The following is a 12,579-nucleotide window of genomic DNA, read 5'->3' as shown; positions in this document are numbered from 1 at the left end:
AGATTCAACTTCTAACTGATGTCATTATGCTTCAAGTAGCTTCCCAGACTTTGTGGCTGGCTTTTCATATTCTCATGTCTCTTTCAATACTGCAGAAATTTGTACCAAGGGGACTAGCATTGCCTGTAAATTAGGGCAGTAAAGCCACAAGGGTTGTCCAGCCACAAGAATGTTCATAAAATTCTATTTTCCACTGGAGTGGAATTTCCATATTTTTACCTAGTAGTAGGTCATACTTTAACCTAAGTGTTTAAACATCTGTATTTTGAGGATTAGCTCCTTTATGGGTTGTTATGAACTTGTTCTTCCTGTGGTGATGGTATTGAGGAGGTGACTTTCTCAAAGCTTTCTCTGATGGTTTATTCCTGTAATGAACATGTCAACCAATGTGGCTTCATTCTGGAAATGGTATATATGTATTGTTAAAGTGGTTCTGCACTCAGTTAAGCCATTAGTGAATTGTTACCCTTTTAATGAGTTTTAACAGGGAATGTCTATAATCTTTTGCCTATACTTGAATAGTTTTGTCAGACTCTTGGTTTGGTGCCAATATAACATACCAAATTTCCTGTTTTCCCCTCCATCTTCTTGAACACAATTAGGTTAAAAATAACTCTCAGAGATGGTTATTTTTACCCAGGTTTTTAATTAGCATTGTAGCAGGGATGAACAGTTTTATTGCCACAAGTAAGGGACAGCAAATGGCTCTGTGATTATGAGGGGTAAGCACAGGGAACTCTTTAAAACATGAATTTTGATATTGACTTTCAAAGCATATTTTATTTCATTGAGTTTTCCTATGCAAAATAATTAACAGGTTTTTATTTTTGTTTCTTTTCAGGTCTGTAAACAGCCAGTACTGCAGAAAAGTCATAGGTGGGATGGTTTGGAACCCATCTATGAGGAGATCTTTATCTGTTGAGCATTTAGAGACCAAAAGCCTTCCTTCTCGATCCCCTCCTATTACCCCTAATTGGTAAAATCAAGTTTCAGCCTTTACTCTCCCTTCCAGCCTCCTACCTTTTCTAATTGTATGTATTCTAGCAGACTAGTTATGTAGTGCCTACATACATATGCTGTTATTTTGAGAATCGATATGATGACAGCAGAGGAGTGGGTATCATTTACCTCCACATTAGCAAAGTTTTTAATACTGTCTGCAAAAATGTTCTATCCAAGTTATGACACTTTGTTCTGGATAGGTGGACAAACAGATTAAGAAAAAATGTGGGTGGGGTGGGGGTGGGGGGTTGGATGACTGCAATAGTTTTTATGCTACCTGAAGACTAGTAGCAGGTGGAGTAACTACCTGAATATATTAACAGAAGCACAGATGGTAGATCAAGGAAGTGAGTTATCCCCATTTTGTTCAGCATTCACTAGACCTTCATCTAAAATGCTGCAACCAGTTTTGGGCCCACCAATACAAACAGGAGTGAGCTCAGCAAAAGCCACCAGCCACCAAGACGGTTATGGGGCCAGAGCACTTCCTCCATGAGGCTGAGGTTAGCTATTAGGAAGAAATTCTTTATTATGAGGGTGGTGAGGCACTAGAACAGGTTGCCCAGGGAAGCTGTTGATGTCTCACCCCTAGGAGGGTTCAAGGCCAGGCTGGACGGGGCTTTGGGCAACCTGGTTTAGTGGAATGTGCCCCTTCCCGTGGCAGGGGGTTTGGAACTAGCTGATCGTTCAGGTTTCTTACAACCCAAACCATTCTATGATTCTGTGATTATAACTTCAATAAGTACAGGTAGCGTTTGGGGGACACAAGTGTACTGAACCTGGCAGCATATGATCACCTAGTATACCATAACACTTTTTTTTAAACCAATATATCCACTGTTTAAGATGAGACCTGTACACCTAACATGAAGACTTTAGGACATAGATTGCAGTAGGATGGAAATCATCTTGAAAGAGTTCTACGCACTATTTGATTACAACCTACCTACTTGTGTTCACGTTCCTTTTTTTAAGGCGGAGTCCTAGACTACGTCATGAAATTCGTAAACCACGACACTCATCTGTAGATAACCTTACAAACGAGATTACCTATATTACTGAGACAGAGGATGTCTTTTATACATATAAGGGCTCTCCAACATCAAAAGACAGCGATTCGGAGTTCTCTCAGAACCGTAGTCCACAGAGGAGGTAAGAACTTCAGCAAACAATTCATTGCCTATTTTGATTTAAAACCAAACCAAAACAGCTTTAGCACAAAACAGTCATAATATTAAAATTCTCAGTAGCTGAGTTCTCAGTAAAATTAAAGAAGACATGCCTGTTCATACCTGTAATATCCCATTTCCTAGTAGCTTCTGCAGTCCTTTCTCACCTGTTATAAACTTTCTTTTCTTTTGGGGAACCTTTACTAAACTCTTAAGAGTTGATTTATGTTCCCCATTATCAGTTCCAGCTGAGCTGAAAGACTTACTGTATTTGATTAAACATGCGGACATAATACTAGCAGTCATCCATCTTTTTCTATCTCAGAGGAACTGTAGATTGCCTCTCTGAAGGCGGTCTCTTCTTTTCACCTTCAGCTACTTTGCTCTGTGTCAATTGTTCTCCCTTGTGGCAGTCTAACCACTGCTAGGTTTACTTGCAGGGCTTGAAGCTCCTATCTTTGCACAGTGATTATTTGTTTGCTTATATATTTAACGTATGGCTTTCCTATTATGGAGGTATTTCTTCATGAGTAACTTCATATTAATGCAATATTAACTTTAAAAAAATAATAAATGTATCAAGTCATTGATTGGTCAATTTCAGAAAGAAAACAGAGCTACTTTGCAACTTTCAGATGGGAGAATACTGTGCATTAAAACGCAGCTTCATTTATAGTGTTACAAAAGGAAAACCGTTTCTGGTGGCCCCTTATAACTCAAAGGCATGATGTATTTTGAGCAGCAATGTATTAATGCAAGTTGAGAGGAATAACCTATCTCTTTGATAGCGTGCAGTCATTAGCTGTGGCTGTAAACCCTGGATGTACACTATTTTCTTCATATTTGAAGACAACATTATTGTTACTACATTATAGTAGAGAGGTTTCTATGAAAGAACTGAAAATTTAACATGTATGCATATTTGGAGCTTGTCACTGTGGTCTTTGAAAATATTTTTTTGTTTTTCTTACTGGAAGTCAGAGGAACCGTAGTACTAGTAGTATCAGTAATAGCCATAATATATATGATGCGTCTAGATGTTACGAACAGTCATAGATATGAAGCCACGTCTTTCCTGTGTTCTTGTACAGGCAGATTATACACTTGCAGAAGTAGTTTGCAAATAAAGTCAATGAGAGGAAGATCATATGTCAAGATGATGAGTATAGTAGTGTAGACAAAATAAAAAAATATTGCCACTCTGTGTACTGTGACTAGTAGATTGTGTCCTGCCTTCATCATTCTTGTTTTTGTTGTTTTTTCTTCAATTTTCTTTTTACTTCATCTGCATTTTTTCTCCTTCCGGTTTCACCTTTCCTATGTCTACAGAGAGTGGAGGGGAAAGCCTGTTTTTGATGGTATTTCTCCCAGTGAAAATAAGGCATTCTAAATTCGAAAATAGCACATTGATTTCTTTTCTGAGCAGTGAAAGATTCTGCTATATCACTCACTCTGGAGAAAATTATGTTACAGAAAACTAGGTTTATACGAATTAATAAGTTATTCCCAACATATTCTTTGTTTCTTTGGAATATTTATAGTATTTGATACTATGCAGAACTGAAAAAATGCTTGCATAAATCTGATGAACTGTTAGGCTTTTGTGAAGTAAAATGGTCATTAATACCTCAAAAATTGAGGTCAAATACACAGTAGCCAGACAAATCAAAAAATGTTTCTTCTCTACACTGAAATTTTCAACAGTTTATATTTGTCCACCTTCCAACTTTTATTTTTAGATGTTCTTACTTTAGCCATTACGTGCCTCACTCCATTTGTTGTAAGATAAAAAATAAAATTAAGTCTATATGTGTGGACAAACCTTTCTTTCTCTGAGTGCTTTATTGAAAGAGCTATCTACCAGCTAAATCTGCTTTATAAGAAGAAAAGCTTAACTAAAAAAGGGTAGGTTTAGATTAGATACAAGGAAGAAATTCTTTACTCTGAGGGTGGTGAGGCAGTAGCACAGGCTGCCCAGAGAAGCTGTGGATGTCCCATCCCTGGAAGTGCTCAAGGCCAGGTTGGATGGGGCTTGGAGCAACCTGATCTAGTGGGAGGTGTTCCTGCACATGGCACAGGGTTTGGAACCAGATGATCTTTCAGGTCTCTTCCAACCCAAGCCATTCTATGAACTTGCATTTCTTTAGTATTAAGTATAGACAAACATTTGTCCTGGACTTTTGCCACAGTTCAGGAATATTTTGTTATTAACTAGCAAACACCTTGCAGTGTACTGATAAATCTTTTAAAGCTATCTTACCTATTTTTGCTGTGCTTGTCTTTAGTAGATTTGAATTGACATGATTGAAACATGCTTTGGAAAAATACTGAAAATGAAAATCTGTCATTTCTTTTCTTGTAGAGGAGGACCAAGAGTAGCTTCTTATAGTCCTGCCATCCTCTTTAGAGGGCTCATTTTTCTCCATACCTGCAGTCTCATGTTATCAAAAAAAGGTGTTAGTTAATACTGATTATAAATGATGAATGTGTTTGATGTGAAGAAATAATCCAAAACAATGTGGAGAGTTACTAGCAAGCAACTGTAAGACAGTGATTTTTAATCACTAAGTTGTTAGATCTGGGACCTTGAATCTTAATCATATAGCTGCCTTTTTTATTATTAAATATGTTTGCATAAGTTTCATTCACTGTCTGAAGCTCAGGACTGTTCAAGATGCAGTTAGCACAGCATATAGCTACTTAGTTTTCAAACCGCTGTGAGCATTTTAGGGGTAGGGGGAATGGCAGATAGTTTTTGCTCGTTTTTACTTCAGACCCTGGGTAATGTTTTAAGTCCTTTTCCTCAAGACAGAATTACCTTCAAACTGTTCTGTTTGCTTTTTTGGGACACATTTATAGATAAAACTTGTGTATCGAGACTTATTGTGTACTTAATCCTTCCAAGGCATGTTTGGAATCTTGGTGGACATTGGAGTTGCAGAAGATAACGTTGCTGTCAGAGTGTATAAACATGCTCTAATTTCCCTATAAACCTTTTTTTCCTCCTGACAATACCAAGTATAATTATTTTTAATCGATTTTTCCTTGCTGTATTTAATCATTTAAGGGTGATTTAAGGGTCTTAATCAGTCATGTTCTATTTTGTTTCTAAAAACCAGTACACAAATTAGAAAATGAATTATGGGGAACAGTTCTTAGTTTAGAAGACTTGAAACATATCAATTATTAATATTATCTTCAATTTCTTCTTCTACTTATTAAATATATTGTACTGTATCAACGTGTCAACACCTAGAACTGTTTCCTGTTAAATAATTAAAATAACCATGCTGGAGATGACGGATATTTTTTCATTTATTATATTGTTTCCCTGAAGAACACAGCGATTGTTTTAAGAATGTACTTTGAGTGAACGTTTGACTTTCTAAATACAGTTTGAGGAATATCCTACAGGCTGTGGCTGAAAAAAAAAAGACACTTAAAAATTAGAGCGAACTTTGAACATAGGCAAACTACAGAAAACCAGGGCAAGCTTGTGTTTTGTTTTGTACTGGTGTAGCTAGACTGCTTCTGCTACCCAAATTATCTAAGGTACTATCATATTCGAGTACAATTTGAGGCTGAGCTGTAGACAAAAGAAGCATTTTTCCTCTCTCAGATTAGAGTCTGCAGGAAAGATTGGAGCTATTACATATGTATTATAGACAAAAAATTGCTCTAATCCCAAATGAACATATATTAAAGAGAGCTTTATTCACAGGGAATGAATAGGTTTGCTTTTCCAAGCCAAGCCATCTCAAATCACAGCTGCATACTAAACCTGTCCTTAAAGACAGTGCTGAAGAGGACTTCAAGAAGACTTTTGTTTAGTCCAGGGCTTCCTAGCCTTTGTGAAGAAAACTTCCCTGTCAATTTTTTCTCCTCTTGCTTGCTTTGCTGCTGTCCATCTCATCTGACTACTGCTGCCACTGAAAAGTTAACACTGATGCATGCATGGAGTCTACACTGACACGTCCCAAGTCTAATAGATTGCTTTGTTGTTATACCACGGTTTTATCATTGCTGTGCCTCACCAGTTCAGAACAGGTAATTTAGTCTGTCTTCTGACTATATCTTTACTAACTATGTTCACTATATTTTATCCTATGCCTGCATGCATATATACATTACTACTATTATTTTGTTTTTCAAATGATTTCAAGAATAATACTAAAGTAAAACATACTATTTAGTAAGTGCACTTGTTTGGTAACTGTTTTTCAGTTAAAATTAGCTTTCCCTAGTCTTGACTTGAGCTTCCCTGAAGGTGTTTTGCTCTTCTTGAAAGATTTGCATTTTCTTCATTGAAGCAGTGCTGCTACTGACTTGCTGCACATCTCATTTTAAGCAAGATGGAAAATCTGTTTTTGCTTTGTTAGGTTACGTATCTTCAGAAGTCCTTAAACATTAAGGTATACATTAGGGAAGAGTTATGAATATGAAGGCTTATGGCATTCCTTTAAGATAGAAAATAAATTATGTGGATTTATTATTTCTAAGGTCTGCTGAAAAGCTGCTTTAATGTGTTTTTATTTTTTATTTTTTTTCCTGAAACTGTTTGTGTCATACCAACAGGCTACCTGACATGAAACTATCCTGATAGGTTGATTTGTGAAATGGGGAATCTTGCCTTTGGGAAAAAATGTTTCAGTGATAGATCTATATTACAACTAGTTATTTCTAAAGGCAGGCTGATGGAGTTGTGCAGGGAATTCTTTTTCAATTGCACTTTTTTTTTTAAACCTGCTATGTACCTGAAGATTATCATTATTGCAGTCTTTCTTCATAAGGGTACCCTTGCAGCTTCCAAATTTGAAATGAGGAAAACCTCTCTGGTGAAGAAGAACAAATTATTACCCATTTGTCTTTCTGTGACATTAATACAGTCTCTATGCTGCTGTGTCATTTGAGGACAAGAGGCTATGGTAAAAATTAAGTAGTCCTATTGAATTATGTGATATTGTTTCAAGACCGTATTAGGATATTCCAAAATACCTTCAATTTTATTAGTAACCTTCAAATCTAAGTATTTAGCTGGAGCAATAGATTGATTACATTATGGAATCATATAATCTAACATGCTTGATCTTTTATCAAGAAACTAATTTTTGTCTTGACACAGCACTGTCCGTCCCTGTGTAAAATCTGTTTCTCAGTATTGACTTCTATTAAAAAAAAAAAAAAAAGCTGATATATGGGGAATGTCAACTGAATATATATCATACCTAGTAGTTCATGTATAAGATCCTTCAAGGCTGATTTGGAAGAAATGGCATATCCTTTGCCTTCTATTAAGTAAGAGAAAATTAAAATGACTAAAATGAGTTTGCTTGTTTCCGCATTTTGTAGATGTAAATGGTTCAGTAATACACATTTTAAACACTTTGTGATCTTGAAATCCCAATGGCCAGGGGTTGCCATAAAAAAAAAAAAAAAAAGGGGGGGGTTTAACTGAGTAGTATTTAGGGAACTTTGAACTTCATTTTTCCACATACGTTTCTTTCTTTTTTCTCCCTTTTTTTTTCCTCCCTTCTTGCCCCCAGCAGTATTACACTGGAATTGTTGGTGCCTTAGGTGTGACAGCAATGTTCACACTTCACGGTGAAATGAAAAATGAAAATAAATGATTGAAAGAGAAAGGAAAAAAACTGTGAAAGCCACTGTTTTGTTGAATGTTCTTAACCTCAGAGGATCCATCTGTGGGAAGCTGCATGTTTTTCAGCCCATGACTATGAAATGGGAGGAGTATCCTCTACTCATGCCCGGGTAGTATATTTAAGTTTTTAATCCAGCTCTGTGGGAAGACCATGTCATTGTTACAAACACCCACGCTTCCTCCTTAACTGAATGTTGTATCATTAAAGTTAGCTGGTGTTTCTTTCAGAGATGGCAAGGCTCTAGAAGTGAAAGGTTAGTGAAACAAATGAAGTTTTTAGTGGTTCAGGGTAATGTTATTCATGTTACTTGTATGAGACCAATTTGTCCTTTATGTGAGGAGCAGAGTTTCTTTGACCTTGCAAATTTGGGTTTAATGGCTTATTTTTTTTTTAATGTATCTATACCCCTACTATAGGTTTGTTAATGTAGTGTATGGATTGTTAATGTAGTTGTTGCATGCTCTTCTAAAGTTTCTTTCATGTTTTTGAATACACATGAGCGCATGTTAGTAAGAATGTATAAATTCAACTACATGTACTAGGTGCTATTTTAAGGGAAAAAATAACTGAGTTATTGGCTTGGAAAAGACAAGTATCCCAATTAAGCTGTGTGAAGGGTATTAGTTAAACTATTCAGGTTTCTCTTGTTCCCTGTGTAATGAAATAAATCAAGGCTTTGGTCTGTTTGGTTTGGAACAGCAGACTGCATAGGAGCAACTGATTCAGGAGGGTTTTTTTTGAGTAGACTGTGGCCTAACAGAACAGATTATCTTCAAAATTCTGTTTAATCTGTATTTCAGAAAGAAGACTTGTAAAACACGTTTCAAAGAGACATTCAAACTCATTACAGTATAAGTCAGAAAAGCTGACAAATGAAGCCTTGTATAGATCTTGTACTTATATTTAAAGACTTACTGTTGATTAATCAGCAAAATAAACCTGACTAATTATTCACAGATATGAGAAGAGGCAAAAGGTTGGAGTGAGGAAATCAGTCACATATTTAAATTATACTGCCAAAAGAGGTTTATTAAGAATATGGAGTCAGTCTCTTGGAGGCATGCAGCAAATATACATGTGAGGTGATAGACCCAAGTTACCCAAGGAAGTTCTGAAAAGACACGCAGAAAATAAAATTCGTACTGAGCTTGGTTTATTCTTCAAACATATTGACAGAAAGGTTGAGGTGTTTCTGTCCTCAGAGAAATTAAAATCTGAACAGACAAGGACCTGAGCACCCTTATCTAACTTGGTTTAGATGATCTCCAAGGCTCCTTTCCAACCTAAATTACTTCAGTTCTATGATTCTACTTACTATAAATGCAACATATTCCTGCGTGAGCTTTTTCCTTAGTTAAACATGCTTGCCAAAGCTATAAACCTCTTTAACTTACAATCTAAAACTATCCTTTGCTGGTGATACAGAAAATATAAAGGCTACAGTCCCAGAGTTGGAGGGGAAGGAAACAAAAGGTTGAACTAGTATGCAAAAGGAAATTCACTGACATTATGCTATGAATTTCTGGAAGTGCATATATGCTCCTAGTGTAAGTGTGATGTATCATCTGGCAAAGTTATTGCATTGAAAATAGATTTCCTGCACTTAGGCTGCATTTGGTCAATTCTTTCAGCTTAATGTTTTGATAAACTGTAGCCACTTAGTGAGATTTGGTAAACTTACTATGGGAACACATCATTATTTTAACTAAGATATTCATTTTGTATACAAAATTTTTAAAGCACTGCCGTTGATGAAAGTGCCCTTCAGATGTATCCAGCTAAGTTCCAGTAACTACTACCTTGGTAAAAAATTGCAAATAGTTTTAAAGAATTTAATTTAAAATGCTTTTTCCCTTGGTCCTTAATCATATACAACCATGTTTAATTCCTCATTGTTACAAATTCCCTGCACTTCACAAGTCTGTTGTCCTTGTTCATGTACTTCAATCTTTCTTAAGGAACTTTCGTAAGGAAGATGCCCTCCAAAACTAGGCAGTGGATCTCAGAACATTTCCATTTCATTTCCCTTAACCTTGTCATTCCATCACTTACCATTTGAATCCTCTTCGTCATTGCACTTGAACACTTTTCTGAAACGTTTCTATTGACTAAGTTAATTAAATGGTTTACTGTCAGTAGACCAAGTGCAGAGGAACTGAAAGAATCCTTTCATTGGTAATGGCAGCAGCTTATCAATGTGGATGTTTGCAGCTTACAGAAAATCACTGAATAACTCATGTATACCGTGAAGTCCACAAGTTTTCTCTGTAATGGCATTCAAATGTGCAGCACAAAGAATCAATGTGGCCTTGCACAGTTGTTCTGTTCACAGAAGTGCTGAATGTTAGCTGTGCAAGTCATTCTGTATATAAACTTCTCTAAAAGGCAGCAAAACATGATGCTGTAAATATCTTCCAGTTAATTGGTTCATGAATAATAATCCTAGTTTAAATGGGGAGTTCTCATAAAAAAGATAATGGAAGTGCTGGCGTATTCAGTCTCCCCACCCCTGCAGGTGTTAGGAAGAAAAGAAGCTTAAAGAACTTTAAGAACACTGCAAGGGCAAAACCTACAGATGTTTCCTTCAGTTGTTTGTAGAGAGGGAGTTTTGCTACAGTTCTATTGTTTCAGTTGTCCCTTTTCTCTTGGGGTTTGACTTTAGCTTATCATCATCAGTTCTCAGAATAGCAGAATTCTCTGGTAGGGCACACAACTGTGGGAAGGAGGGGTCTTTCCTTGAGACTTGACACAAAAGGAGAGTTGGATTTTCACAGCGAAGAGTTTTATTGTAAAGATCATCGCTGACAGAGCAGTCCATAGTGAGTGACAGATTGAAATAGCATCTTTTTAGACATATTGTGGAGTAAGGAAGAGGAATCACTTGTAGTTTACAAGTGTTGCTTGCATGTTAGCTGATCCAATGGAAAGTTTAATCGCCTTGCAAGGAAGGTCTCTCTTTCTTGATGAAAAGGTTGATTGGTTGGTCTGGTGAGTGTTCTCTTTTATTGACTTAAAATATGGTGCTTGTTGTATGTTGTGAAATAAGGAAGATAAGTTAGTAAAACGTGGGATACAGTATAGCCAGAAAAGATGATCTCAATATTCCTGTTCAAAGTACTTTGTCACGCTGGTGAATAGTTAACTGCCAGAAGTAACATTTCATTGAGTTGCGAAGATAAAAATCTGCAGCTACAGCATGCTGTCCTGATAAGAACTTTATGAATGAATACACAGCACTGACGTATCTTGTAAGGGTTGGATTTGGTCATTTTCTAGTCTAAATTTTTGGTTACCTTTTTGTATTTTAAAAGGTTGCAGAATGATTCAGTAACTCCTTCAGATGGATATGTTTGAATTAAAGTACAATAATTCAACTGGTAAACCTTCAACAATATTACAAAGAACTTATATCCCACATTTAAGTCTCCAGATATTTTATTAAGATAATTGAGAATCTGCTGTGTGATTATATGAATGGAAGTGCAAGTTGTGTTTTTGTCTCAAATAACCTCACTGTCTTGCGTTGGGGATGGGAGAGATATTATATTAAAACAGGGACATTGTATCAGAATTTTATGTTATGTAGGGTTTTTTTTCTTTTGTAGGAGCTTTCAAATGGGTTAACAACAGCTTGAACTCTACAAAGAATTTGTTAATAGAGCCATATCTCTTCTGTGGCACAACATAGAAAAATGCACAGCTTCATTGTTCTTTCCCTCAGAAGGAAGTCAATTAGCTTAAACTAAAATAAATCCTATGATTCTTTATTTTTAGCATGACTTCCAAAGGAAATAAGGCTTATGTCATCGCACTGCCTGTCTGTGTCCCTTCCCACTTTAGAAAGTCTGGACAACTGCAGTCACATCTAATGTGGGGATGGAGCTTTCAAAGATGCTTTGTTTTTTTACGAGCTTAGTGAAAACTGGTGACTAGGTAGAAAAAAACTTGATCTAATCTTCTCTCATTGAGTAATTCCATTATGAGCTCAACAGTTGTCTGTACCTCTTAGATTGGCTGCTCAGGCAGCATGTGTGTGCATGGTGCCAAAGGATCTTTTGTACTGCTGGCAGTTAGGGAGTACAAGTATTACTGGGATTGCAAACAAGAGAAGTGAAGGTACTTGTGGGAGAATGGGGGTGAATGTCAGTGGGGTCTCAAAGGTGTGGCATGACTGCGGTAAAGAAAGAGGAACGATAGTGTTTAAAAAAAAAAAAAAAAGTACACACAACCCAAACTTCCACAAATTCTTATTGAATCAGGCTCACCATCTTTGCCTCTCAAGGAAGAATTTGTTCATCTTACAGAATACACATAAGGAAACTGAACTAGAATGAACTTTATATTTCAACTGTAGTTTTTGATGAAATGTAGTACATGAGTCTTAAGCTTATTTTAGAGAACAACATTTGAAAAATATAACTGTACTGTGAATTGCCTCCTGTAATTTGACAATTCAACTCTGCATCCAAACCAAACTGCTTGTTTTTACTTTTCCAGCATGGAGTTGTATTGCTTAGGCTTTTTGGTTGCTACTTACTATATTTGTAAAGCTCTGTTCTATCTGCCATAAAGATTTTGATTTGCAAGCACTTTTTTGGGGTAACCGTTACTTTCAAATTTATTCTAGTATCATACCTATTATTTTAATTGACTTAATATGGTTTAACTCACTGCTTCAGATGGTTTCTGATGAAGCTCCTCAATTGCTTTAGAAATCTCTTGGTTGTGGTTGTCCTCTGTAAAAAGCACAG

The 12,579-nt window shown here is 36.3% G+C and overlaps 1 protein-coding gene across 7 annotated transcripts in view; it reads left to right on the top strand.

Moving 5' to 3' along the window:
• The window catches only part of PTPN3 (protein tyrosine phosphatase non-receptor type 3), a 167,352-nt gene that overhangs the window by 110,976 nt on the left and 43,797 nt on the right, over nucleotides 1-12,579 (top strand). For all 7 annotated transcript variants that reach the window (XM_080583037.1, XM_080583038.1, XM_080583041.1 and 4 more), the window contains 2 exons: nucleotides 842-976; nucleotides 1,978-2,154. In XM_080583037.1, coding sequence (XP_080439163.1) covers nucleotides 842-976; nucleotides 1,978-2,154 — 312 coding nt within the window. The remainder of the gene's footprint in view (nucleotides 1-841; nucleotides 977-1,977; nucleotides 2,155-12,579) is intronic.

The sequence above is a fragment of the Anser brachyrhynchus genome (assembly GCF_964034855.1).
Source record: "Anser brachyrhynchus genome assembly, chromosome: 2".
NCBI lineage: Eukaryota > Metazoa > Chordata > Aves > Anseriformes > Anatidae > Anser > Anser brachyrhynchus.
This window is presented reverse-complemented; position numbering and strand designations above follow the sequence as displayed.